Source organism: Sorex araneus, chromosome 6, assembly GCF_027595985.1.
Source record: "Sorex araneus isolate mSorAra2 chromosome 6, mSorAra2.pri, whole genome shotgun sequence".
Lineage (NCBI taxonomy): Eukaryota > Metazoa > Chordata > Mammalia > Eulipotyphla > Soricidae > Sorex > Sorex araneus.
The window spans coordinates 157,095,326-157,121,727 of record NC_073307.1 but is presented as its reverse complement, the minus strand read 5'-3'; the positions used below and the strand labels follow the sequence as shown (position 1 = coordinate 157,121,727).

General features: G+C 38.1%; 2 protein-coding genes across 2 annotated transcripts; one reads left to right on the top strand and one right to left on the bottom strand.

The window, feature by feature from the left end:
- Positions 1-1,356: 1,356 nt before the first annotated feature.
- On the top strand, positions 1,357-2,319 carry LOC129406044 (olfactory receptor 5A1-like). Its single transcript, XM_055143788.1, has one exon. It carries the CDS (start codon positions 1,357-1,359, stop codon positions 2,317-2,319), a length of 963 nt encoding a protein of 320 aa, XP_054999763.1.
- A 9,875-nt stretch (positions 2,320-12,194) lies between these two features.
- Positions 12,195-22,212, bottom strand: LOC129406043 (olfactory receptor 1440-like). Its single transcript, XM_055143787.1, has 3 exons — positions 22,185-22,212; positions 21,655-21,896; positions 12,195-13,157 (listed from the first exon to the last, which is right to left on the bottom strand). The coding sequence occupies exons 1-3, from the start codon at positions 22,210-22,212 to the stop codon at positions 12,195-12,197; spliced, it is 1,233 nt and encodes a 410-aa protein (XP_054999762.1).
- Positions 22,213-26,402: the final 4,190 nt, after the last annotated feature.

Below are 26,402 nucleotides of genomic sequence, written 5' to 3'. Positions count from 1 at the left end.
TGCATTTTGAGTATCATAAGAGATATAATATTCACATCAATCAACTCAATAAATTTAATAAAATAAATTATTTCAATAAAACTATAAACATATCTTATAGTTTTATGCAAGGAGGTCCTAGATATTTTAACACATTTTCGAAAATTATCATAAACAAAAGATTAAGGATATTCATTATAGACAAGTTGTTTTACTTTTCTTTGAATTACATAAGTAAATTTTGCAGCTGCAAGAAAGTAAAGATAGCATGACTTTAAACTTTTGCCTTAACAAAAACTTAAAAAAATTTCAAACTTCAACTATGTTGATTAGATAATATTCATTTTCAAGCCGTCTCTCACTGTGTGACCATTACTCTAATTTCATGATGTCATTCTTTTTTTTTTAAATTTTTTTCCTTTTTTTTGGACCACACCCAGCAATGCACAGGGGTTACTCCTGGCTCAGGTACTCAAGAATTACTCCTGGCGGTTCTCAGGGGACAAAATGGGATGCTGGGAATCGAACCCAGTTCGGCCGCATGCAGGGCAAAATGCCCTACCTGCTGTGCTATCACACCAGCCCCTCATGATGTTATTCTTACATATCTTTAAGTATTTGAAAGCAGAGAGTCAGCTAAAGAATTGTCTCTCTTCCCTGACAGGGAAGAAGTGAATGTTTGCACTCAAGGAGATTTTATGAATATCTGTTCCAGTATCCTATTTTACATAAGAGGTCCAGAATTCTTAGGCACTTTAAACATTGAATTATTTATCAAACCTGAGCCTGTGTAAAATAATACTGGATCAGCAAATAGAGAAAAGACAGATTTTTTTCTAATGTATTTCCTTTAGTTCTTATACCTTATAAATATAAAATGGAAAAAACGAATAAGAAATTTTAGTGTACAATATTCCAAAGATATCAAATTTTATTTTTATTCCCAAAGAGAATGTGAGAAATTTATTTAAGAGAATTTTTCAGTTGAAGTGTATAATTGGAGAGAGGGGGGAGGGAAGAGAGGGAGGAAAAGTGCTTCAATAGAAGCAGGCTGGGGATGGGGGAGGAAAACTGGGGACACTGGTGATGACAATGTACATTGGTGACAGGAGTGATATTGGAACATTGTATGGCTGAAACCTAATCACAAACAACTTTGTGACTGTCTATCTCACAGTTATACAATTGTCACTGTCACTGGTGATTCAATTAAAAATTAATAAAATATATATTTATACATTGACAACAGAAACTAACTCAATGATGATGCTTCAATATTATGTATCTGGTCTAATACATGACTTAAAAAAAGAGAAACACCTGTGTCATATTATGTGAATGGAGTCATTGTTTTTTTAATCATCTCCCTTTCTGCAGATGGACTCAAGCATCTTGACCGAAAAGAATAGAAATAACACCTCAGTGGTTGTGTTTGTTTTATTGGGACTCACAGATGAAAAGGAGCTGCAACTGATTCTCTTTCCAGTCTTCCTAGGGATCTATCTTCTGACAATATTGTGGAACCTTGGTATCATCCTCCTAATCAGGATGGACTCCCACCTGCAAACACCTATGTACTTTTTTCTGAGCGTTCTGTCATTTATTGACATTTGTTACTCTTCTTCCATCAGCCCAAGTATGCTTTCTGATTTCTTCAAAGATGAAAAAACAATTTCCCTCATTGGCTGTGCCATCCAGTATTTTGTTGGGTGCTGGATGGCTCTGTCTGAGTGCTGCCTCTTGGCGGCCATGGCCTATGACAGATACGTGGCCATTGGTAACCCTCTGCAGTACTCAACCATCATGGCGCCTGGGTTCTGTCAGAAGATGGTGGCTGGGGCCCTTGGAACTGGTTTCCTCTGTAGTTTGCTTGAGACAATTCCTGCCTTTCATATGTACTACTGTGGGTCAAATATCATTCAACATTTCTTTTGTAATATACCCCAGATTCTTACCTTGTCTTGCTCTGATCCTTCCATCACTCAAATGATTATTTTTCTTGTCGCTCTGCTTGTTGGGTTCGGTTCTTTGCTCAGTATCCTGTTATCCTACAGTTTCATTGCTGCTTCCATCCTGAAAATATCCTCGGTGAAATGTAGTGCCAAGGCCTTCAATACCTGTGCCTCCCACCTGGCAGTTGTGACCCTCAATTATGGCACAGCCCTGGCTGTGTACATGCGTCCTACTTCGAGTCACCCCGATAAGCAGGACACGGTACTGTCAGTGTTCTATGTTATCATTATTCCCGTGTTAAATCCTCTAATCTATAGTCTGAGGAATAAGGAAATAAAAGAGGCTCTGAGGAGGGTGATGAAGAAGGTGAGACATTTGCCCCAATAAGAATAATGTCTGGACAGGTATTCTGAGCCTGTCCAGACATTATTAATTTTTACATTAAACTGTAAAAGAGACAGTTTAAGAATGTGTGACATTTCAGTAGGTATAATAATATCCATTTTGGAAAGTGAAACCTGGTTTCCTTGGTTCCTGTTTCCATTGATTCATTCTCCCAAAATTAATGTGCCTCAACTACTACCATTGATACAGATGCCTATTTAAGCATCTGTCTCCATGACTACATTTAGGTAGATAAAGTCCCATAGAAATGACAAGTTAGGGAAATGACAAGATATTTAATTGAATTGCCCTTTTGTTTTGTTTATTTTCTATATGTCTTTATATTTGATTGTTCAGCAAGTATAGTTAAATAAAATTAAAATATTTCACACAGCTAAATATATGAAAGTTGAAATAATGAAAAAAATCTTTAATGCCAGAGGAACAGAGAAAGTGTGGAAGAGAAAAGGGGGCAGTGTGGGGGAGAACTAATGAAAGAAGAGCGATAATTTTCAGTATGTTTTTTTCCCAAATGACTTCTTTCCTTCCACCTTTCTCAATGAACTGTCTTTTTTTTTCATTTTTGGGTCACATCTGACGATGCACAGGGGTTACTCCTGGCTCATGTACTCAGGAATTACTCCTGATGGTGCTAGGGGGATCATAGGGGATGTTGGAAATCAAACCTGGGTCACCCCCATGCAAGGCAGACACCCTACACGCTGTGCTATTGTGCTATACTTTAAAAATATGAGGGAAAGTCATGGAAAGGAATGGGATTCTCTTAAAATCAAGATCAGGAAAATTCCCTGCAGCCAGAAAGAAGCATTGGTATCTTTTTAGTCACATAGATGTGCCTGGGATGTGCTTCATGGTTGATTTCAAAAAACTGTACAAGATTTTATGTTTGTGCTGGATAACATCTAGAAGGGTAGAATCCGTGTCCCATCCAGAGATTTGGCTTTTTTTTTTTGCTTTGCTTTTTGGGTCACACCCAGCGGTGCACATGGGACACTCCTGGCTCTGCACTCAGGAATTATCCTGAGTGCTCAGGGAACCATATGGGATGCTGGGAATCGAACCCAGGTCGGCCGCATGTAAGGCAAACACCCTTCCCACTGTGCTATCACTCCAGCCCCAGAGATTTGACTTTTTCTGGAGATTTACTCCAAAGTTTGGGCAGGAATCAGAAGAACAAGTACAATTTAAAATTTGAGGTGTTTCCACCGGGACAGTGAATATTTTTTTTTGCCTTTGCCAATATTCTGTGTGTGTGTGTGTGTGTGTGTGTGTGTGTGTGTGTGTGTGTGTGTGTGTGTGGTGGGGTGATGGTACAGTGAGAACTCTGAGTTTCTATTACCTGAGTCAATACCATATTACCTTGTCTCATTTCTGATTTAACAACCATTAAACTTATGATTGGAAAAATAAAATTCATAGAGATTATCAAAATTTATCCTCATGGTATTTTTACATTTCTTCACAGCATTGTCATGCTCTTCATTGATTTTTTGTTGATTTCATTTTTTAAAATCCAAGGTAATAGGTTTGTTGTTGTTTGCTATGTCTAGGTCTTTCTTTTTTGGGGTTTGTTTCTTTATGCCTCTCAATGAGTGGGAGAAAATGGTATTTGATCTTTTTCTTCTGACTTATTTAAATTCCATTTAGATTGCAGATGAATTCAATATTTTGTTTTTTGTTAAAACTGCACTATATTTGTTTTGTATCTATATCATACTTGCTCTATCCATCTGTCATTAAACATTTTGGTTGTTTTTCTATCTGGCTATTGTATTAGCAGAGCAATAAATGTAAGTGTGCATAGTATATATCTTTTAAAATTAATTAACATAGGGGAAGGCTGGAGTGATAGCACAGTCTTAGGGCATTTGCCTTGCATGAGGCTGACCCGGGTTTGATTACTCTTCCCCTCTTGGAGAGCCTGGGAAGCTACCAAGAGTATCTAGACGGCATGGCAGAGCCTGGTATGCTTCCCGTGGCGTATTCGATATGCCAAAAATAGTAACAAGTCTCACAGTGTAGACGTTACTGGTGCCAACTTGAGCAAATTGATGAGCAACAGGATGACAGTGACAGAACATAAGGATATATATTTTCAAAATTATTTCAAAACATATTTTAAAAAATTAAGTTATTTTTTAATGGGAGGGGTATCATGAAGAGAAATAACTGGGTCAGCTAGAAGTTCTTTCCTTTTTGAGAAGTCACCACACTTTTTCTCTAGTGACTGAACTGGAAAACATTCTCACCAGTAGTAAATGCAGGTTACTTTCTCACTCTGCCCCCATCACTAGAAGGTGTTTCCAGTCTTTTGGATGTATTCTGTATTTGTTGCTGTGAAATAATAGTTCATTTTCATTTTAATTTGCATTTTTCTCACAAAAGTGCTGAGAAACACTTTTCCATATGACTCTACTCTTTGGGAAGTTGTCTGGCATTTCCTTTCTCACATTTTGATAGGTTGGCTTTTTGTTGTTGTGAGATTTATGAGCTTCTACATATACCTTGGAAGTTAGCAGACTATGTGATGTCTTATGTACAAATATTGATTCCTATTGAGTAGGATCTTTCGAGCTTAGCTCACATTTTATCTATGCCAAACCTTTTTAGTTTGTTATATAGTCCCCTTTGTTTATTTCTGCAATTGTTTTCTTTGCCAGCAGAATCAAATTGTTGCAGATATGTCTGAGGTACATATTCTGGAATGTCCCACCTATGTCTCAATATATGTTATGAATCCTGATTCAATATTAAGGTTTTTTGTTTGCTTTTTCGGTCATACCTGATGATGCATCGGGGTTACTCCTAGATTTGCACTCAGGAATTACTCTTGGCAGTACTCGGGGGACCATATAGAATGCTGGGAATTGAACCCAGGTTGGCCACATGCAAGGCAAACACCCTATCCATTGTACTATCGCTCTAGCCCCTGTCAAAGTATTTTCCCACTTAGAATTAACCTTTGTAAGATACGTATCCAGTTTTCAGTTTTTTGCATGTGACATTCCGGTTTTCTCAGTACTGGTAATATGTACTTTTTAAGAAATGCATGAAACTGTAGCCCAATCTAATACATATACAATCTTGTAACTTATATACATAAAATCAATGGGATCTTGTTAATACTAAACTATATCCCTAGTAACAGTCAGTGTAGATGAGTTCAATGCAGATAAAAAGAATAAATATTTGTGGCAATGATCTGAAATTGACATTTGTAGTGAAGAATTAATAGTGTCATATAATGTAAAAATTATATTAGGTCACATGAATGTACCTACCATTAATGTCAGATATTCACTGTATTAAAAACTCATAGGCATTTTATAGACATTAATTTGATTCACTCATTGATAACCTACTGTATATAATAACTACTACTGTATATAACAACTACTACTACTGGCTTTATAGATAATAAAATTGAGCTTGCACATGTTAAGTTTCTCTAGTCACATTAGTAGATATAAAGAAACTAGAAGTCACCCCAGATTGGGTGATTCTGTTAACCCTGATTATGACTGTTGTAATTGTCTTATCTTGACTTTGTTTTTTCATGTCCCTACTTCACCTGTCTTTTCTCACCAATAAAATGGATTAATCTAAAATCTGTCTCACAGGATTGGTTGGTTATTAATAGGACACTGAGCAAATGTCTGAATGTATATTTAAAAAGCAAAAGTTAAGATGGAAGTTCCATTATTTAACTTTTTATTACAAAGCTACTTACCGGCAATACTATTTTGAACTTCAAAATTTTGAGTTTTTTTTGATAAAAAAAAAGTTTTGATTCTTCATCAAAACCCTGGAAGAATGGATTGAGGCTCTTTGTGTTTCTGGAGCGAGCAGATACCATTGGGCTACACTAGCACGTAACAGGGATGAATGGAGACGTTTGAGCAAATAGATCAACAGGATGACAAGTGATAGTAGTGATCCTTGGTAAGAAATCGGGTGTAACAATAACACCCATATTTTAGATGCAAATAAGTAGATTTTATGCAGTATATACCAGATAGGTATACCTCAATAATTTTTGTCTAAAAGCATCATTACGCCTTTTATTTTTTTACTTTTTTTTTGGGTGGGGGCGTTCATACCTATCAATTCAGGTTTTACTAAAAGACCCAGTTTCCCTATATAAGTCTCACAAAACAAACCATAGTTTACATAGTCCTATATTAAGTTCCTCCCTACTTGGGGAGCTCCTTCTCTTTTCTCTTCTACTTCCAATAAAATTTTCTACTTTCCAAACCGAAGTTCGAGCATCTTTATTTTTCAATAATTTGTCTCTTGAAAATATCGAAGTGCCTGAATTTCATGAACCAACAGAGACCCTCGGCCACTGCTTCTGCCTCACCTGCATCAATATCCTCCAGACACTCTCAGTGTTTGCAAACTGCAATTTCATGAGGTCGCGCAATATCTAATAGCCTTGTTCTCCTTCTCAGAGTACCTGAAAAACAACCAAGAGTCTATTGTCCACACAGGAGAGCTTTGTAAGCTCCTCATGGCGTATTCATCCAAATAAAGTAAAAGATATACACATACCTCTTGGAGAGCCCGGCAAGCTACCAAGAGTATCCCGCCCACACAGCAGAGCCTGGCAAGCTACCAATGGTGTATTTGATATGCCAAAAATCGTAACGATAGGTCTCATTCCCCTGACCTTGAAAGAGCTTCCAATCATTGGGAAAGATGAGTAAGGAGAGGCTGCTAAAATCTCAGGTTTGAGCGTAATAGAGATGTTACTGGTGCTCACTTGAGTAAATCCACGAACAACAGGATGACAGTGATACAGTGATACAATAAGAATAATATTAATTATTCAAGAGGTTCCTTGAAATGAGTAAATGAGTTGGTATATATATTTACGTATAAGCATTCAAGTAATGTCGGGTATATGCCAAATGCTCACTATGTGGTATAATTTCATTTTTACTATTCTACTTTAATGTTTATTACCATTGATCATAAAAATAAAATGTTTTATTAATTTGGTAGAATGATAATCTTTGCAATGGCATTTCAGCAATGCAAAGTGGGTCAAAGTATAGACTTCAAAAGGGTTAAGAGCATCTTCATTACTCATCAAAATGGTAATAGTTTTTTTTGGGGGATGGTATACCAGTTAATTCTCAGGGCTTACTCCTGACTCTGCTCAGGGATCATTCCGGGCAGTGTTGGGGAACCATAGGGGGTGCAAGGGTATCTCATTGGCCTTGAAAACAACTTAGCTGATATAGTATTCCTGACATTATTATATTTAAAAACTTATCTTTTTAATTGAGTCACAGTAGATATATAGTTACGAAGCTGTATGGATCAGGTTTAAACCATACAATGATACAACATTCCTCCCTCCACCAGTGTCAATTTACCACCACCAATGACCCCAGTTTCCATCCTACCACCTTCCCTCCCACCCCAGCTTTCCTATAGGGCTCTATACCAGGCACTTTCTTTCTCTCCCTCCCACCACCCTATTCTTCTGGGCACTATGATCCACAACAAAGATACTGAGAGGTCCTCATGTTTGTTCCTTTACTCCTTGAAGCACACAGTCCCCATCTAGAATGATCATTTGCACTGACATGTTCTGAGGAGCCTCCCAAGCAGTGCTCAGGGGACCCAGGAACTACAGCCTTACTCAAATGGTTGTGTGGGCCTTGTCAGTTCAGTGTTCTGCTCTGGGTATGCAGAACTGCTCAAGCCTTGTACTTCTCACCCTGTCAGCCCCAAGGGGAAAACACAGTACCAAGGATGGATCTTGGCACCTGGCAAGTGTAAGGCATGCAATTCCATCCTTTAGCTATATCCCCAGATGCTTACTCATGAGAACCCCCTTATAACTCTTCTCTGTGTAGTCTTCAGTTCACTGTGATGCTGTTCTTAAAATTTATTTTAAGAACCATATTTTGTAGCCACAAAAGCTATAAAGAATGTAAAAATAAATGTAATAAAAGTAGTACAAAAACTTCAAAAAAAAAAGATGTGGTTGGCCTGTAAGGAAGCAAAGGCAACATGAAGTTTATAGAAATCCACATGTAAATTCCCCACAGAAGTGTTTTTTTTTTATGAGTTTAATACAGCCATTCTATAAGGATAAATTCTTTTGGTCACTAACAGATCAGGTATCTCATGAGGACAGAACATCTGCCTTGCATGCAGCCTATCTGGGTTCAATCTTTAGCACCCAAAAAGGTCCCCTGAGCCCATCAGCGGAGATTTCTGGGTGAATGGCAAGAAGTAAGTCTTGAGCACCATTGATGTGGCCCCAAAACAAAAGACCAAATATTGTATCAGACCTAAATCTATGCAAAGTTGCATCATACATGAGCAAGATGTTGGATATCATTGGTTTGTCCTTTCCCCCTTGCCACTAGGAGCTTAGGTTTATCAGTCACACCCATCAAGGTGCTCCCGAGTCACTCCCATTCCTTTGTTTATCTGTAACCATTTCTACCAGTTTATCTGCTCTTCCCTTAATCAAGCTCTGTTAATTGGTAAGGTCAGAACTTTCTAGGACACTGAATATTATAACATTGCCTTTCTCTCCTCTTTATGCCTTTTGAATAATTTACTTTAAAGCTATGTCTTTTTTGTATAGACACAAGAAGACAATATTATGTTTTTATAACTTAAGACTTAATTGGCCTCGAATATTATTCCCTTCTGGGCATCTGCTTTCTCTACTTAAGCCTCAGTTGCCCTCAGTTCCTAGCACCCCAAAGTAGGGTCCCCGACGTGGGACAGGAAGGATCCAGGGCAAGCGGTGAGTTATGTGCTACCCTGGCATCGAGATGGGCCTGGCCAAAGTGCCTAATTCTTAACTATAAGTTAAGAGCTTGATCATAGACAAATGCTGTCATGATCCAATAGTAATTATGAGACTGGGACCCTGCCAGGGATAGGAAAGACTGATCTGGCCTGAGCACTGTAGTCTGAGATTGAGATGGCCCCAGGAGAGCAATTCTATAAGCTTTAATGCATCTCTTATTGTGTCCATACAAAATAATTAATATTATGAATTCTTATATGTTTGCTGGCTGAGGAGAAGAGAAACACATTCATGGGACTCTGCCTTTGGGTGGATCCTCCTGCTGATAGAGAATTAAGTCCTAGGAGAAGCATCCACTGAGGGAAAAGAACCTTACCCTATTGCTGACCACACCTATGTGTATGCCCCAACCCCCTCATGCTGTGGAGATTTAACTAGGCTGTAAGAGTGGGTTGGGGGCCAGATCCACGGGGGCCAGATCCACGGGGCCAGATCCACGAGAGCCAGATCCACAGATCCAGAGAGAGAGACCGAGAGCCGGACGAGAGGCAGAGAGAGAGAGAGAGAGAATGAAGTAGGATGGGGGAGAAAGAAGCAGGAGGAGAATCAGAGGAGAATGGAGATGGACATGAAATAAACCGATCGAGCAACCAGTTTGGCCTTGTTCCTTCCTTCGCCTGCCTCTCCGCCTGCGCGCCCTTTCTTTTTATTTTTGTGTTTTACACACAAAATATGATAGCTATATAAATTATAGAGTAAACCAATTTGTTACGTGGTAATTGTTTAACAATATGTATGGATATGAAATCAGTATGTTGTATCCATTACACTGACACATTTGCTATGTCTTAATAAGACTGACAAAAAAGGTTTATTGCTGATACAGTCTCAGCCTATGAAATGATATTTGAAAAAATTCCTAAATATATCAGCACACCATTCAATATGCAGCAATAGTTCAAAAGTTATTGTTTTGATCCCAAGGGAGAATTAGCTCTGGTGGTGAACATTGTATGACGAATCGTAAGCACGAACGTTTGCAAATCTGTAACTGTACCTCATGGTGATTCATTAAAAAAAAGGGGGGTGTTGCCTTTCTTGCTTGCAGATAACCATGAATGTAAACTGTTCTTATGGATTGAAAATGTGGGGTGTAGAATATTATGGGCTAATTTGGACAAATTTCTGAGATATAATTTACCCCAGAAACAGTCCATTTTTGTGGTGTGGATTTAGACAAGGCAAACTGTCTGGGACCATGGAGAAATAAATCATGAAAAAATTAGTAAATACTTTTCAATTTATTTTTACTTTATTGAAATATACTAGGATCAAATCAATACCTGTCAAAAAGTAACAAGCTCAGGTAGACCTTTATCCTTTAAGAGGCTGAGAGAAAATATTTCAGCTTGCAAATAAAACAAGATAAATACATTTGAGGATGGAGGGATGCAGATAAATACACTTGAGAATAGAGGGATGCAGTCAGGATGTTAGAGCACATTCACAGGTGTATAATAAAGAGCACCAACTGGATATGTTATGAATATAAATTATTCTCCCTGAGATGAAAGAGTATACTAATAAACAAGAAATTATAATTTTAAAATACTAGTCATTAGAACAGACATAAAGTTCAAATTGACAAGTATTCAAAACATTTATAATATACTATGACTGGAAAATTTGACTTGGATCAAAAACAAATGAAAAAGCTGAATATTGGTAGAGATTTAATATTTGGCAAATCAAACGTTTTTAATTATAAATTATAATTTATTTTATAAATGATGTGTGATATCACTCTTACTGTCATAAAAAGCATCAGAACATTGCATGCATATGGGGTTGTATAATCCTGGGGAGAGAATGACATTTTTTTGACAGAGATAAAACCAAAAAACAGCAATTATTTTGAAACAGCAAGTAGAAATTTGTTACATTAGAGAACCAATTATAAGAATACTTAAAAATGTATATATTTTATGTCAACTTTTGTTGATGTTTTATGACTTACAATAGTTTTATAATGGTGCATGCTTTTCAATGCACATGTATCAACACAACACAGCCCCGTGCACCTACCGCTCTTCAACAAGGACCCCAATTTCCTGTCTTCAACTCCCCAAGCCGCCATCTCAGTTGTGTTGCTCAGTTCTTCCATTGTGTTGCCTTTGTTATTTTTGTTGCAACTTTCTGATGTATCTTTAAGTCCCATATAGATAAGAATACTTATTAAAGGTATACTTAGTGATTATGAAGTAAAACTATAAAAATGTTTAAAAATCATTGTAATGTCTTTAAATATAAAAGCATAAGTTAATAAGGGAAGGAAACATAACTGTTAAATGTAGTGTATTTCTAAAACATTACCCTGATGTTGTATTAATCACTCTTACTCTCACTTTCTATTTCATCTTTATCAAATACACACATATAGTCACGCTCTCTGTTGCAGTGTAAGTAAATTAAGCATTTATTTAATGTCTAAAAATAATTTCACATGCTTTATTTTTGCTCTATTTTATAGACGTATAAAATCCTTAATGAATATATATAAGTAAATTAAGGGAAACAGTGATGAAAACAACAATCTGTGTGGCATCTTGAGCTTGTAATTTCTTAACAAATATCTATAAGGAATTCTATATTCATTACTTAGAACTTGATCTTGGATTAGATCCTGGAAACAAGCCTTTACTTCTGTTTATTTAATTTTTTTACTATACCCAGTAATGCTTACAGCTTACTCCTAGTTCTGTGCTCAGAGGTCATTCATAGTGGTGCTCAGGGGACCAAATGTGGTGCCGGTATCAAACCTGGGTTGCTGCATGCCAGGATGTAACCTACACACTGTACTATCAATCTGGCCTAGAAACAAACTTTTAAAACCTACTCCAACTATAGTGACATTCCCTCACAACTATGATAACATAAAGAGTAAGAAAGCAGAATTTGTCATTATTATCTCTACCTGTTATTTTAAATGGCAATAGATCAGATTATAAATTTATAAGATTATAAATTCTTACACTACCTTTATTATATGTTTTAACCCCCCCTACTAGGTATTACTCTATTGAGATAAAAATGTTGCCCTCTTCATCACCCTTTTAAGAGCCTCTTTGATCTCCTTGTTCCTCAGACTATAGATAAGAGGATTCAACATGGGAATAACATTAACATAGAACACTGACAGAACCTTGTCCTGACTCTTGGAACTATTAGAAGTAGGACGCATGTACACAAGCAGGACTGTGCCATAGAAGAGGGTCACGACTGCCAGGTGGGAGGCACAGGTATTGAAGGCCTTGAGACTGCCTTTAGCAGAGGATATTTTCAGGATGGAAGCTACAATAAAAGCATAGGATAAAAGTATAAAGATCATAGGACCAAACACAAACAATAGAGCCACCAGAAAAATCATGACTTGGCAAACAAAGGTATTGGAGCAAGACAAGGAAATAATCTGGGGTAACTCACAAAAGAAATGTCGAATTATGTTTGGACCACAATAATAAAGACTAACGCAAGGCACTGTCTCAGCTAAACAACTAAGAAAACCACTTCCAAGGGATGCAATAACCATTTTACAACAGAAGTTAGGGTTCATGATGGCTGAGTACTGCAGAGGGTTACCAATGGCCACATATCTGTCATAGGCCATGGTGGCTAAGAGGCAGCACTCAGACAGACCCATCCAAGCAAACATAAAATACTGAGTAGCACATGAAACAAAGGAAATCATCTTTCTATCCTTAAAGAAATCTGAAAGCATCCTTGGGCTAACGGAAGTCGTATAGCAGATATCTATGAACGACAGGCAGCTGAGAAAAAAGTACATAGGTGTGTGCAGGTGAGAGTCCATTCTGATTAGGATGATCAGACCCAGGTTTGAAATTAGGGTCACCAGGTAGATCACTAGGAAGACAGGAAAGAGAATGAACTGTAGATCTTTTTCACTTGTGAGTCCCAAGAGGACAAACATGGTCACGGAGGTGTGGTTTCTATATCCTTCCTTAGAGATGCTTTCAGACATCTGTTGAGGAAAAGATGAAAGAAAATATTCAGACTCTGAACACCAAACGGAGGGCTAGAGAGAGAGTGTAGCAGGAAAGAGACTTTCTTTGCACATGACCAACATCGGACAAATCCCTGAAATCACATGTTTTCCTTAGTAATGTTCCTTGAGCCCAGAGCCAGGAGTAACTTCTGATCACTACCACGGGTGAGCAAACACTTCACTCCATCACCCAACATAGAAAAACCAAAAGGGAATTTTTATTATTTTCTCTAGCCAGTTAGCTGACTCTAAGTATAGTCTTATACTTATAGCATTGTATCTAATATTGCGTCAATCTGTACATTCCATGGATAATCTCCAACATTTTAGACGGTTTGGGCATGTATAAATTTATCACACATTTACAAAAGAGCAACAGCAACAACCAAATAAAATTAAGCATAAATCTTAGACACTTCTCCACAGACACATGTAAAGAATGTTCTATATCCCTTATTCAGAAGATGAAAATCAAAACATTAACTGCAGCATGTCAATTCACAACTGTGAGAATCACATTAGGCAAATATTAAAATCAGTCTTGTCAAAGAAGTGGAGAGAAGTGAATTCTGGTGTACAGTTGAGCTTAACATAAGCTGTTGGCTGTGATATCAGTTGGTACAACCACTGTGGTAAATGTCATGGAGTTAAAAATATTGAAATAGAGATTCCATGTGTTTCCATAGTATTACTCTTAGGCACTTACTCAATATGTAAGAACACATTTATTAAATACATATGCTAATAAGAGCATTACTCGCAACTGCCAACATAAATGTCCATCAACAGATGGTCAGATTTAGAAACTGGTACATACTATTTTTGGAATGTTTTATCATTAAAAAAGATAAAATACATTTTGAAACAAATGGATGGATCTTGTGTTGATTATTGAGTATTTAGTCATGAATTGAAAGGACATAATTATACTGAAGGACAATGCATATTGCTTACATGTAGGATATAAATAATTACAGCAATTGTACTGAATGAAATAGCAAAACCGATTAAGGAACCATATGCAAAGAACTATGTGGAACCAATGACACTGTTGTTAATCTGAGTAAGTCTAATGACAATGTTTGTTCTCCAAATCATGCCAGATTCATGACTTCTCATTAAGAAATTTTGATTTCACATATTTTTGTCTCAACTTTATTTTGAGTTCATATATTTTATTGAACTTTCTTTTTCTAAGATGCCTAAATTTCCTTTTGTTTCAGATACAGGTGCTGTTGATTCACCCTTCATTTTTTCCTCACATAATTATCGACATAGCATATTCATTCTCCATACTCATTTCCACTGGACCCTGCAGAAAGAGAAGGAGGAGGAGAACGAGGAGGAAGAGGTTGACGTGGAGGAGGAGAAGGTGGAGGAGGACAAGGAGGAGGAGGAGGAGAAGAAGAAGAAGAAGAAGAAGAAGAAGAAGAAGAAGAAGAAGAAGAAGAAGAAGAAGAAGAAGAAGAAGAAGAAGAAGAAGAAGTAGAAGAAGAAGAAGAAGAAGAGGAAGAAGAAGACGAAGACGAAGAAGAAGAAGAAGGAGAAGGAGAAGGAGAAGAAGGAGGAGGAGGAGGAGGAGGAGTAGGAGGAGGAGGAGTAGAAGGAGAAGAAGGAGAAGGAGAAAGAGAAGAAGAAGAAGAAGAAGAAGAAGAAGAAGAAGAAGAAGAAGAAGAAGAAGAAGAAGAAGAAGAAGAAGAAGAAGAAGAAGAAGAAGAAGAAGAAGAAAGAGAAAAGAAAAGAAGAAGGAGAAGGAGAAAAGAAGGAGCAGAAGAAGGAGAAAAAGAAGAAGGAAGAGGTTCAGTAGAAGGAGAAGGAAAGGAGGAAGACAAAGAGGAGAAGAACAGAAGGAGCAGGAGGAGAAGGAGGAGGTTTATGAGGAGGGGTGAGGAGGAGGAGGGGTGAGGATAGGGGGAATTTGGTGGGGAGAGCAGGAGGGTGAGAAGAAGGAGAAGATGGAAAGAAACATGAAAAATGTTGCTTGTTTTTTAGGAAAGAGCAGTAATCCTTTAAAATATTTAATTGTCTGAAAGGGGAAAATTTTGTAGGCCAGGAAGCAAAGGCTGAAGAGCTCTTTTGAACACTTCAGTACAGAAAAGATTATTCTCAGAAAAACAAGTGTTCCATTTATTCTTGACTAATTCTTTTTTCTTATTCTAGAGCCTAGCATGGTAATAGATGAAACACAGAACTACTCAATTATGGATGCCTCCCACAGAATCTTCTGAGGCCACTAAGAAATAGAACTGATACGATAGTACAGAACTCTAAAATAATTCAAGCTCTTTGAGTTTTAGTTTTTTTTTCTTAAACAGACGAGTTAGAGGCAGTGTAAATCCACTTTATGCTAAGACACTGTCCTTCAACTGATTTTGCTTTGCATTTACATGCTAAAGGAGGTCTGGAAAGGTCCCCTATAAAATTTAAAATTTAAGGACAATATACTGAGATATTTGTACACATTTTGATTTCTTTCTAGATCATAGGTCCTTGATATTCTTCAGAGCAGTGTCTAATAACTCACCTAAGAATTCTTCAAAGTTCTACTTTCCTGTGATCCAGGTTCTTTTACTTGTAGTGTACCCAGGATTCAGAAAATGCCAGTAGATGTTTGTCTTCCTGCTTTGAGAAAATCCTCGTCAGTGTTCTAAGAGAATTAGGGAGTTAACTTGAGAGGAGTCAACAATCTTTTGTTAATGATGTTTGACTCACTGAAACTCCAGAAAATATCTTAATGTGGAAAAAAATTATTTTTTTTAAATGTTCCTGAACCTGCTCCATCACATCTAAGAACGAAAATGGGAGGACAACTACAATGAAGCAGAGCAATTAACATTGTAAGCTGTCAATTACCTCTCCTGGGTACAGAGGCAGATGAAGTCTAATAATTGGTCTCAACAAGATATTCCTTCATGGCATTATTCTCTTGAGACTTCATTATATCAAAAGTCCTTTCACCCTGGAAGAAATCTGGGTCTGTTATAAACCCTTCCAAAATTTTTCTATGTTTGGAGGTCACCACTGGCAATGCTCAGGGCTTATGCCAGGCTCTGTATCCAGAGATCTCTCCTGGGTGGTGTTTAGGGGATTATCTGGGGTGTCAGGAATCAAATGCAGATCAGCCACATGCAAGGCACTTGCTTCACCCAGACGTATCTCTTCAGATCCTCTACTGACCTTTTAAATGGTGAAATAAATTTATATCAAGAAAACCTATTAATAATCATCGAGAACACCTTGGAAATACCTGCTATGAACCCTCAACGGTGGAATGTGTTTCTTTTTTTTTTTTTTTTTGCTTTTTGGGTTACACCTGGCAATGCTCAGGGGTTACTCCTGGCTCTAAACTCAGGAATTACTCCTGGAGGTGCTTGGGGGACCATATGGGATGCCGGGGATCGAACCCGGGCCGGCCGCATGCAAGGCAAACGCCCTACCCGCTGTGCTATCGCTCCGGCCCCCGGAATGTGTTTCTTCAGTAGAGGATTGTAGCTTTCCACATTCTTAATTGAAACAGTTCTTTGGCTTTCAGATTTTACTATATAGATTTACCACATTGATTTATTATTTTAAAAGTAAATAACTAAATTTAGATGATTTTAAATAAAATAAAAAATGACATTTTATTAAATTATGAATAAAATTATCACATTTGATTTAAGAATGCAATAATCTAAATTTTTTATTTAAGTACTTAGATTTATAAAATTGTTACTTAGCTTTTTCCTGAAAACATCATACCCAGAGAGCCCACTTCCCTTCCCCAGTGTTCTAAGTATCCTTCCTTCCATGAGAGCTCAGTTCTCTAGAGATATTCATTAGTTTTGACGACTTTGAGGATAGAGGGATGCAGTCAGGATGTTAGAGCACATTCACAGGTTAATAATAAAGAGCACAAACTGGATATGTTATGAATATAAATTATTCTTTATTAGATGAAGAGACCTGGGCCCTATGCAAACAGGATGAGAATGCTATTTGGGTATCCCAAAGAGGAATCAAAAGAGCTATGCTGGGAATCTCATGTCTCACTCAAGTGAGAGAAGGAATCCGGAGTTCTGACCTCCGTCGACGATCAAAAATCAGGGATGCTATCTCATTTGCCAAGGCATCAAAAATCAGATGGGCCGGTCATGTAATGTGATTCAGAGACGACCACTGGACTAGAGCTGTTACCGACTGAATTCCATGGATATCAGAAGACCTCGTTTCCGCCCACCAACTAGATCGTCAGATTTCTTTGTTAAATCTCTGAATGAACGATTTGAGGTTCTTCCTGTTCCTCGAGCAAGAGGTATCATTGGGCTGCACTAGCTCGAGACAGGGACAAATGGAGACGTTACTGGCACCTGCTTGAGCAAATTGAAGATCAACGGGACTACAAGTGATACAAGTGATTAGATGAAAGTGTATATTAATAAATAAGCAATTATAATTTTAAAATACTAGTCATTAGAACAGACATTAACTTCAAATTGACAAGTATTCTAAACACTGATAATATACTATGATTCTAAGATTTGACTGGCATCAAAAATAAATGAAGAAAGCTGGAATATTGATAGGGATTAAATAATTGGAAAATTGAATGTTTTAAATTATAGATTATGATTTCTCCTATAAATGATATTCGATATCAGTCTTTCTGCAATAAAAAGCACTAGAACATTGCATGCATATGCATTTGTATAATCTTGGGGGGGAATGACATAGTTTTGACATAGATAAAACTAAAGTGATACAGCAATTAGAAATTTGTTACACTAGAGAACCCAATTAAGAGTACTTTTAAGAATGTCTATTAATTTTTATGTCTACTTTCGTTCATGTTTTATGATTTGTAAACCATAAAATCATACTTTTGTTACTGGTGCATGCTTTTCAATGCACATATATTAACACAACACTTAGCCGCGTGCACCTACCTCTCTTCCCCAGGACCCCAATGTTGCTGTCTTTAACTCCCCAAGCCACCATCTCAGTTGTGTTGCTCAGTTCTTCCATTGTGTTACCTTTGTTCTTTTTGTTGCACCTTCCTGATGTATCTTTAATTCCCACACACATAAGAATACTTATTAAAGCTACACTTAGGGATTGTGAAGTAGAGATACAAAATTGTTTAAAAATCATTGTAATGTCTTTTAATATAAAAGCATAAGTTAACAAAGGAAGGAAACATGTAACTGCTAAATGTAGTGTATTTCTAAAAAACGACCCTGATATTATCTATCTCACTCTTACCCTCTCTTTCTCTTTCATCGTTATCAAATACATTCACTTTCTCTGTTCACTTTCTCTGTCATTCCTCATGGTGATTTCTCGACCCAGGTACACATAGCTGCGGCATTCAGAGATGTTCATTCCATTGAGAGCAAATGGAGCTTCAGGGACCAGTTCATTTTTCATGAACATCGTCTTGTTTAGATTCAGCTGCAATCTGACCTTTCCACACTCGCGGTCGAAGTCGGCCAGCATTTGTGCCACTTGGCTAATGTTTGGCGTTATGAGAACGATGTCATCAGCGAAGTGGAGGTGGTGTAATTGCCGACCGTCTATCTTCACTCCCATTCCTTCCCATTCCAGTTGTCTCAAGGGCGGCACTGAAGAGTTTTGGTGAAATGGTATCACCTTGCTGCAGCCCTCTCTTTACATCAATGATCACTTCCTTGTAGAATGGTGGGAAGATGCCATCCTTGACAACATCGACAAGGAATACAGTCGAATGGTTCAGCACCTCCATGTCTGTGCGAAGAATGCCGAGAGTGAGAAAGCCACAAACAGACGCCTGTCTTCAGAAACTCTCTAGCTCATTTGTCAATGTGGTTTGGCGCGAGCCTCAGGCAACCACAAGCTAACGTCTGAGCTCACAAAGCTGTGCAGAGATGCGATAAAGGAAGACCTCAAAGAGAGAAGAGCAACAGTGTTAGCCAGTGCAGCAGAAGCCGGCAAAAGTATTCGCAACGCTCACCTGTCCTTCGCCAACTACAAGACCAAGATGACTGCCCTTCTAGGTCCCGATGGATCTATCACATTCTCCAGAAAGGCAATGGAGAAAATTATTCACAACTTCTACTAGGATATCTTTGACAGCCATGTCCACCTGCCCACATACCAGATTCCACAGGATGGATATATTGTTCCCAACGTTCTCCCTTCTGAAATCCGACATGCCATTTCGCTGGTAAAGATGCTAACACCACCTGGTCCAGACAAGGTCAGACCCGAACACCTGAACAATCTGCCGCCAATACTCATCAATATACTGGCCTGACCCTTCACACGCTACCTTCACATGCAAGGTTCCATCCCAGTGGAAAACTAGTAGGACCATTCTATTGTACAAGAAGGGAGACATCCACGACATAGGCAACTATCGTCCAATCTGCCTGTTCTCTGTCATCTACAAGTTGTTCACCCGTGTCATCCTGAATAGACTAGGCAGAACACTAGAGGAAGGAGAACCATGCGAGCAAGCTGGGTTCCAAAGAAGATTCAGCACCATAGACCATATCCACACAGTGACCAAACTCATTGAAGTTTTGCGAGAGTTCCAGATGCCGCTCCAGAGAGTTCCAGATGTCAAACATTCATCGACTTAAAGAAGGCCTTCTATTCAGTTGAGACTGAAGTCTTGGTCAAACAGGGCATTCAAACTCAGTATATTAAAATCCTCCACGAGCTGTATTGTGGATTCACCACCAAGCACTCATTTAATGTCTAAAAATAATTTCACATGCTTTAATTTTGCTCTATTTTTATAGATGTACAAAATCCTTAATGAGTATATATATAAGTAAATAAAGGGAAACAGTGATGAAAACAACAATCTATGTGGCATCTTGAGCTTGTAATTTCTTTACATATATCCACAAGGATTTCTATTCTCATTGCTTAGGCCTTGATCTTGGATTAGATCGTGGAAACAAGCTTTTATTTATATTTATTTAATTTTTTCACCACATCAAGTTCCTTACAGCTTACTTCTAGTTTTGTGCTCAGAGATCATTTATATTGGTGCTCAGGGGACCCTATGTGGTGCCGGGTATCAAACCTGGGTTGCTACATGCCAGGATGTACCCTACACACTGTACTATCAATCTGGCCTAGAAACAAGCTTATAAAACCAACTTGAACTATGGTGATATTTGTAGGATTACATAGTTTAAGGTAGTTTAGGTTTTTTGGGTTACTCCCGTCACAGTGCTCCCATTCCTCTGTGTTTATTTGTAGCTTCTTTCTTAGTGTTCTGTTGACTTGTAAATAATGTCTTTCTCTTCTCCTTGAGTCCTTTGCATAGCTTATTCAGAGCAAGTCCTTTTTGTATGGACAAAGAAAGGCATTTATTAATATGCCCTTACAATTGGGATTTAATTGGCTTTGAATATTATTAATTCCCGAGCATCTGCTTTATTAACTGTAGCCTTGGTTGCCCTCAGTTCCTAGCCCTCTAAAAGGCAGGGTCCCAACGGGGGACGAGACGGACCCAGGGCATGTGGTAAGTTATGTGCTATCCTGGCATCGAGATGGGCCTGGCCAAAGTGCCTCATTCTTAACTATAAGTTAAGTGTCTGATAATGGACAAGTGCTGTCATGATCTTAAAGTAATGACGAGACTAGGAACCTGCTAGGGATAGGAAAGACTAATCTGGCCTGAGCACTGTAGTCTGAGATTGAGATGACCCCAGGAGAGCAATTCTAAAAGATTAATGCATCTCTTGCTATACCCATACAAAATGATTAATATTATGAATGCTTATATGTTTGTTGGACAAGGAGAGGAGAAACACAACCATGGGATTTCATCATTGATGGGTCCTGCTGAAAGAGTATCTGTCCTAGAGAATAGGTGTTACTGAACCTTTTAAGCTTGAATTGTTACATTGTAGATTCCAGGCTCTGGCCCAGCCTAGTTTTTGGGATGTAGATTTCAGGTGCTGCCTAGTTTGTAATTGACAATGTAGATTTCATGTGGCAGCCCAGCGCAGTCTTTGGTATGTAAATCCGAATGCTTTTCAGCCCAAGGAAGGCTTTAGTTTTGGTTTTGTATCTTCTTTCCAGAGACCTAGATTACTGGCCTGCAGATACAAGAGAATAATGTTGCGTCAATGTTCTTCCTGTAAGATCTTTCGGTGCCTTTGGTGACATCAATGTATTGCGCCATGAGCAAAAAGGGGTTCCGAGAGAGAGACATGGGGAAGGAGAGACTAGAGAAGGTAGCAGAGTACATTCAGAGACTTGACCACGGCTGTCCTGATCCAGTCCTCTGCGAGCTTTAGTTTTTTACAGATATTAACTCACAACTAAAAATGATAACATAAAGAGGAAGAATGCAGAATTATTCATTATTATCTCTACCTGGCTGTTATTATAACTGACAATAGATTACTTGCAAATTCTTACACTACCTTATATGTTTTAAACCCAACAACAAGGTATTAATCTATTAAGATAAAAATCTTGCCCTTTTCATCACCCTTTTAAGAGACTCTTTGATCTCCTTGTTTCTCAGACTATAGATAAGAGGATTCAGCATGGGAATAACATTAATATAGAACACTGACAGAATCTTGACCTGATTCTTGGAATTATTAGAACTAGGACGCATGTACACTGCGAGGGCTGTGCCATAGAAGAGGGTCACAACTGCCAGGTGGGAGGCACAGGTATTGAAGGCCTTGAGACTGCCTTTACCAGAGGATATTTTCAGGATGGAAGCTGCAATAAAACCATAGGACAAAAGGATAAAGAGCATAGAACCAAAACCAAACAACAGAGCTACCAGAAAAATAATGACTTGGCAGACAAAGGTATTGGAGCAAGCCAAGGAAACAATCTGGGGTAGGTCACAGAAGAAATGTTGAATGATGTTTGGACCACAGAAATAAAGATTAATGCAAATCACTGTTTCAACTAAAATACTAATAAAACTACTTCCAAGGGCTGCAGTAACCATTTTGCAACAGAAATTAGGGTTCATAATGGCTGAGTATTGCAGAGGGTTACCAATGGCCACATATCTGTCATAGGCCATGGTGGCTAAGATGAAGCACTCAGACAGTCACATCCAAGCAAACACAGAATGCTGAGTAGCACATGAAACAAAGGAAATCATTTTTACATCCTTAAGGAAATCTGAAAGCATCCTTGGGCTAATGGAAGTCGTATAGCAGATATCTATGAACGACAGGCAGCTGAGAAAAAAGTACATAGGTGTGTGCAGGTGAGAGTCCATTCTGATTAGGATGATCAGACCCAGGTTTGAAATTAGGGTCACCAGGTAGATCACTAGGAAGACAGGAAAGAGAATGAGCTGTAGATTTTTTTCACTCGTGAGTCCCAAGAGTAGAAACATGGTCACGGAGGTGTGGTTTCTATATCCTTCCTGAGAGATGCTTTCAGACATCTGTTGAGGAAAAGATGAAAGAAAATATTCAGAATTAAAATACCAAACGGAGGGCTAGATAGAGAGTACAGAGGGAAAGGCACTAGCTATGAACATGAACAGCGTTGGATCAATGCCTGAAAGCACATGTGGTCCTTAGGGATGATCCTTGAGCACAGAGCCAGGAATAACTTCTGATCACTGCCATGTGTGAGCCAACCACTTCATCCCCTCACAAACAAAGAAAAACCAAAAAGGAATGATTATTATTTTCATCTAGCCAGCTCTGACTCTAAGTATAGTCTTGTACTTATAGCCTTGTATCTAATATTGTGTCAAACTGCACATTCCATTGATAATCGCCAATCTTTGAGACCTTTTGGGAATGCATAAACTTATCACACATTTACAAAACAGCAACAACAACTACAACAACACCAACAAGAAAACAACGAAATCAAATTTGGGAAAACACTTAGGCACTTCTTCACAGACACATGAAAATAATGTTCTTTATCCCTTATTAGGAAGATGATAACCAAAAAGTAAACTGCAGCATGTCAATTCGTAGTTGTGGGAATCAAGGAAGGCAAAAATTGAAATCATTCTTTGCAAAAGTGGAGTAAAATGATTTCACGCGCACAATTGAGGTTAATGTAAATTGTTGAGTGTGATATCAGTTGGTACAACCCCAGTGGTAAATGTCATGGAGATAAAAAATTGAAATGGAGATTCCATATGTTTCCATAGTACTACTCTCAGACGCTTATTCAACCAGTAAGAAAACATTTATTAAATACATATGCTAATAAGAACATTATTGGCAACTTCCAACCAAAATGTCCATCAACAGATAGTCAGATTAAGAAGCTGGTACATATTATTTTTGGATTGCTTTATCATTAAAAATGTGAAATATATTTTGTAACAAATGGATGGATCATGAATGCTTATCCCTGGAAATAAGTCATAAATTGAGAGGAAATAATTATACTGAAGGACAATGCATTATAACGCATATGTAGAATATAAATAATTACAGCAATTGAACTCAAAGAAACAGCAAAATCAATCAAAAACCCTTGTGCAAGGAAGTATATGGAATTAATGACACATGTTAATATGGGTAAGACTAATTGCCATGTTTGTTCTCTAAATCATGCCAGATTCTATGAATTCTCATTTAGAAATTTTAGTTTCATATATTTGGAGTTCAACTTATCTTTAAGTTCAACATATATTTAGTTTTACTTTCTATTTCAAAGATGCCTACATTTTCTTTTGTTTCAAATATGGTTGCTATTGATTGACCCTTCATTTTTCATTTTTCTTTCACATAATTATTGACATAGTATATTCATCTCTCCATACTCATTTCCATTGGACCCTGAAGAAGGTTGAAGAGGAGGATAGGAGGAGGAGGAGGAGAACGAGGAAGAGGAAGAGGAGGACTAGTAGGAGGAGCAAGAAGATGAAGATGAAGAAGAAGAAGAAGAAGAGGAAGAAGAAGAACAACAACAACAACAACAAGAAGGAGAAGAAGAAGGAGAAGAAGAAGGAGAAGAAGAAGAAGAAGAAGAAGAAGAAGAAGAAGAAGAAGAAGAAGAAGAAGAAGAAGAAGAAGAAGAAGAAGAAGAAGAAGAAGAAGGAGAAGGAGAAGGAAAAAGAGAAGGAGAAGGACAAGGAGAAGCAGAAGGAGAATAAGAAGAAAAAGAAGAAGCAGAAGGAGAAGAAGGAGAAGGAGAAGAAGGAGAGGAAGAAGAGAAAGAAGAGGAAGAAGAAGATGAAGAAAAAAGAAAAAGAAGAAGAAGAATGAGATTGAGAAGGAGTAGGAGAAGAAGAAGAAGAAGATGATGATGAAGATGAAGAAGGAGAAGAAGGTGCAGGAGAAAGAGAATAAAGAGCGAAGGAGAAGAAGGAGAGGAAGAAGAGAAGAAGAAAAAGAAAAAGATGAAGAAGAAGGAGAAGAACAAGAAGGAGGAGGAGAAGAAGAAGAAGAAGAAGAAGAAGAAGAAGAAGAAGAAGAAGAAGAAGAAGAAGAAGAAGAAGAAGAAGAAGAAGAAGAAAAAGGAGGAGGAGAAGGATTAGGGGAAGGAGAAGGAAGGTGAGGGGGAGGGGGAGGAGAAGCAGAAGAAGAAGGAGGAGGAGGAGGAGGAGGAGGAGGAGGAGGAGGAGGAGAAGAAGAAGAAGAAGAAGAAGAAGAAGAAGAAGAAGAAGAAGAAGAAGAAGAAGAAGAAGAAGAAGAAGAAGAAGAAGAAGAAGGAGAAGGAGAAGGAGAAGGAGAAGAAGAAGGAGGATAAGGAGAAGGAGAAGGAGAAAAAGGAGAAGGAGAAGAATGAGAAGGAGGATATGAAAAAAGAAGGAGGATGAGCAGGAAAAGAAGAAAAAGAAGGAGGAGGAGGTAGAGAAGAGGAGGATGAGAGAAGGAGGATGAGGAGGACAAGAGGAGAAGGAGGAGGAGGAGGAGGTGGATATGGAGGTAATGAAGGGGTGAGGAGGAGGGGTAAGGATAGGAGGGTGGGTGGTGGGGAGAGGGGTAGAGTGAGGAGAAGGAGAAAATGGAAAGGAAACATGAAATGTGGTCCTTGTTTTTTTAGAAAAGTTGGGTAATCCTTCTGATATTAAATTGTTTGAGCTGGGTAAATTTTGTAGGCCAGGAAGCAAAGTCTGAAGAGCTTGTTGAACACTTTAGTACAGACAAGATTATTCTCACAAAAGCAAGTGTTCCTTTTATTCTTGACTGATTTTTTTTCTTATTCTGGAGCCTAGCACAGTAATGGATGACACACAGATCTACTCAGTTGTGGATGGCGCCCAGAGAATCTTCTGAGGCCACTAAAGAATAGAACTGATAAGGTAGTACAGAACCCTAAAACAATTCACAGCTCTTTGATTTTTAGTTCTTTTTAAAAACAGATGACTTAGAGGCAGTGTAGATCCACTTTATGCTATGATATTGTCCTTCAACTGATTTTGCTTTACATTTACATGCTAAAGGAGGTATGGAAAGGACCCCTATACAATTTAAAATTTAAGGACAATGATACTGAGATGTTTGTACACATTTTGATTTCTTTCTAGATCACAGGTCCTTCATATTCTTCAGAGCAGTGTCGAATAACTCACCTAAGAATTCTGCAAAGTTCTACTCTCCAGTGATCCAGGTTCTTTTACTTGTAGTGTACCAGGAAATTGAAAAGGCCAATAGATGATTGTCTTCCTGCTTTGAAGGGATTCTTGTCAGTGTTCTAAGAGAATTAGGGAGTTAACTTGAGGGGAGTCAACAATCTTTTGTTAATGATGTTTGACTCACTGAAACTCCAGGACTGATCTTCATGTGGAAAAAAGAAGCCTTAAATGTTCCTGAACCTGCTCCATCACATCTAAGAAAGAAAATGGGAGGACAACTACAGAGAAGCAAAGCAATTAACATCTCAAGCTGTCAATTACCTCTCCTGGGACCACAGGCAGATGAAGTCTAATAATTGGTCTCAACAAGATATTCCGTCATGGCATTATTCTTTTGAGACTTCATTATATCAAAAGTTCTTTCACCCTGGAAGTATTATGGGTCTGTTATAAACATCACTTCTAAAATTTTTGTTTGTTCAGGGGCCATATCTGGCAGTGCTCAGAGCTTACGCCGGGCTCTGTATTCAGAGATCTCTGCTGGGTGGTGTTTACGGGATTATCTTGGGTGTCAGGAATCAAATACAGATCAGCCACATACAAGGCAAGTGCTTGACCCAGACCTATCTCTTCAGCTCCTCTGACGACCTTTTAAATGGTGAAATAAATTTATGTCATGAAAACATATTAATAATCATCAAAGAATCACT

Bases quoted from the DNA above. Each gene is read 5' to 3' on its own strand.
- LOC129406044 (XM_055143788.1), top strand. From the start codon at position 1,357: ATGGACTCAAGCATCTTGACCGAAAAGAATAGAAATAACACCTCAGTG.
- LOC129406043 (XM_055143787.1), bottom strand. From the start codon at position 22,212: ATGGCCTATGACAGATATGTGGCCATTG. The intron at 21,897-22,184 runs GTAACCCTCTGC...GTTTTATTGCAG, and splicing joins TGACAGATATGTGGCCATTG to CTTCCATCCTGAAAATATCC. The intron at 13,158-21,654 runs GTGATGAAAAGG...TTTCCTCAACAG, and splicing joins TCAAAGAGTCTCTTAAAAGG to ATGTCTGAAAGCATCTCTAA.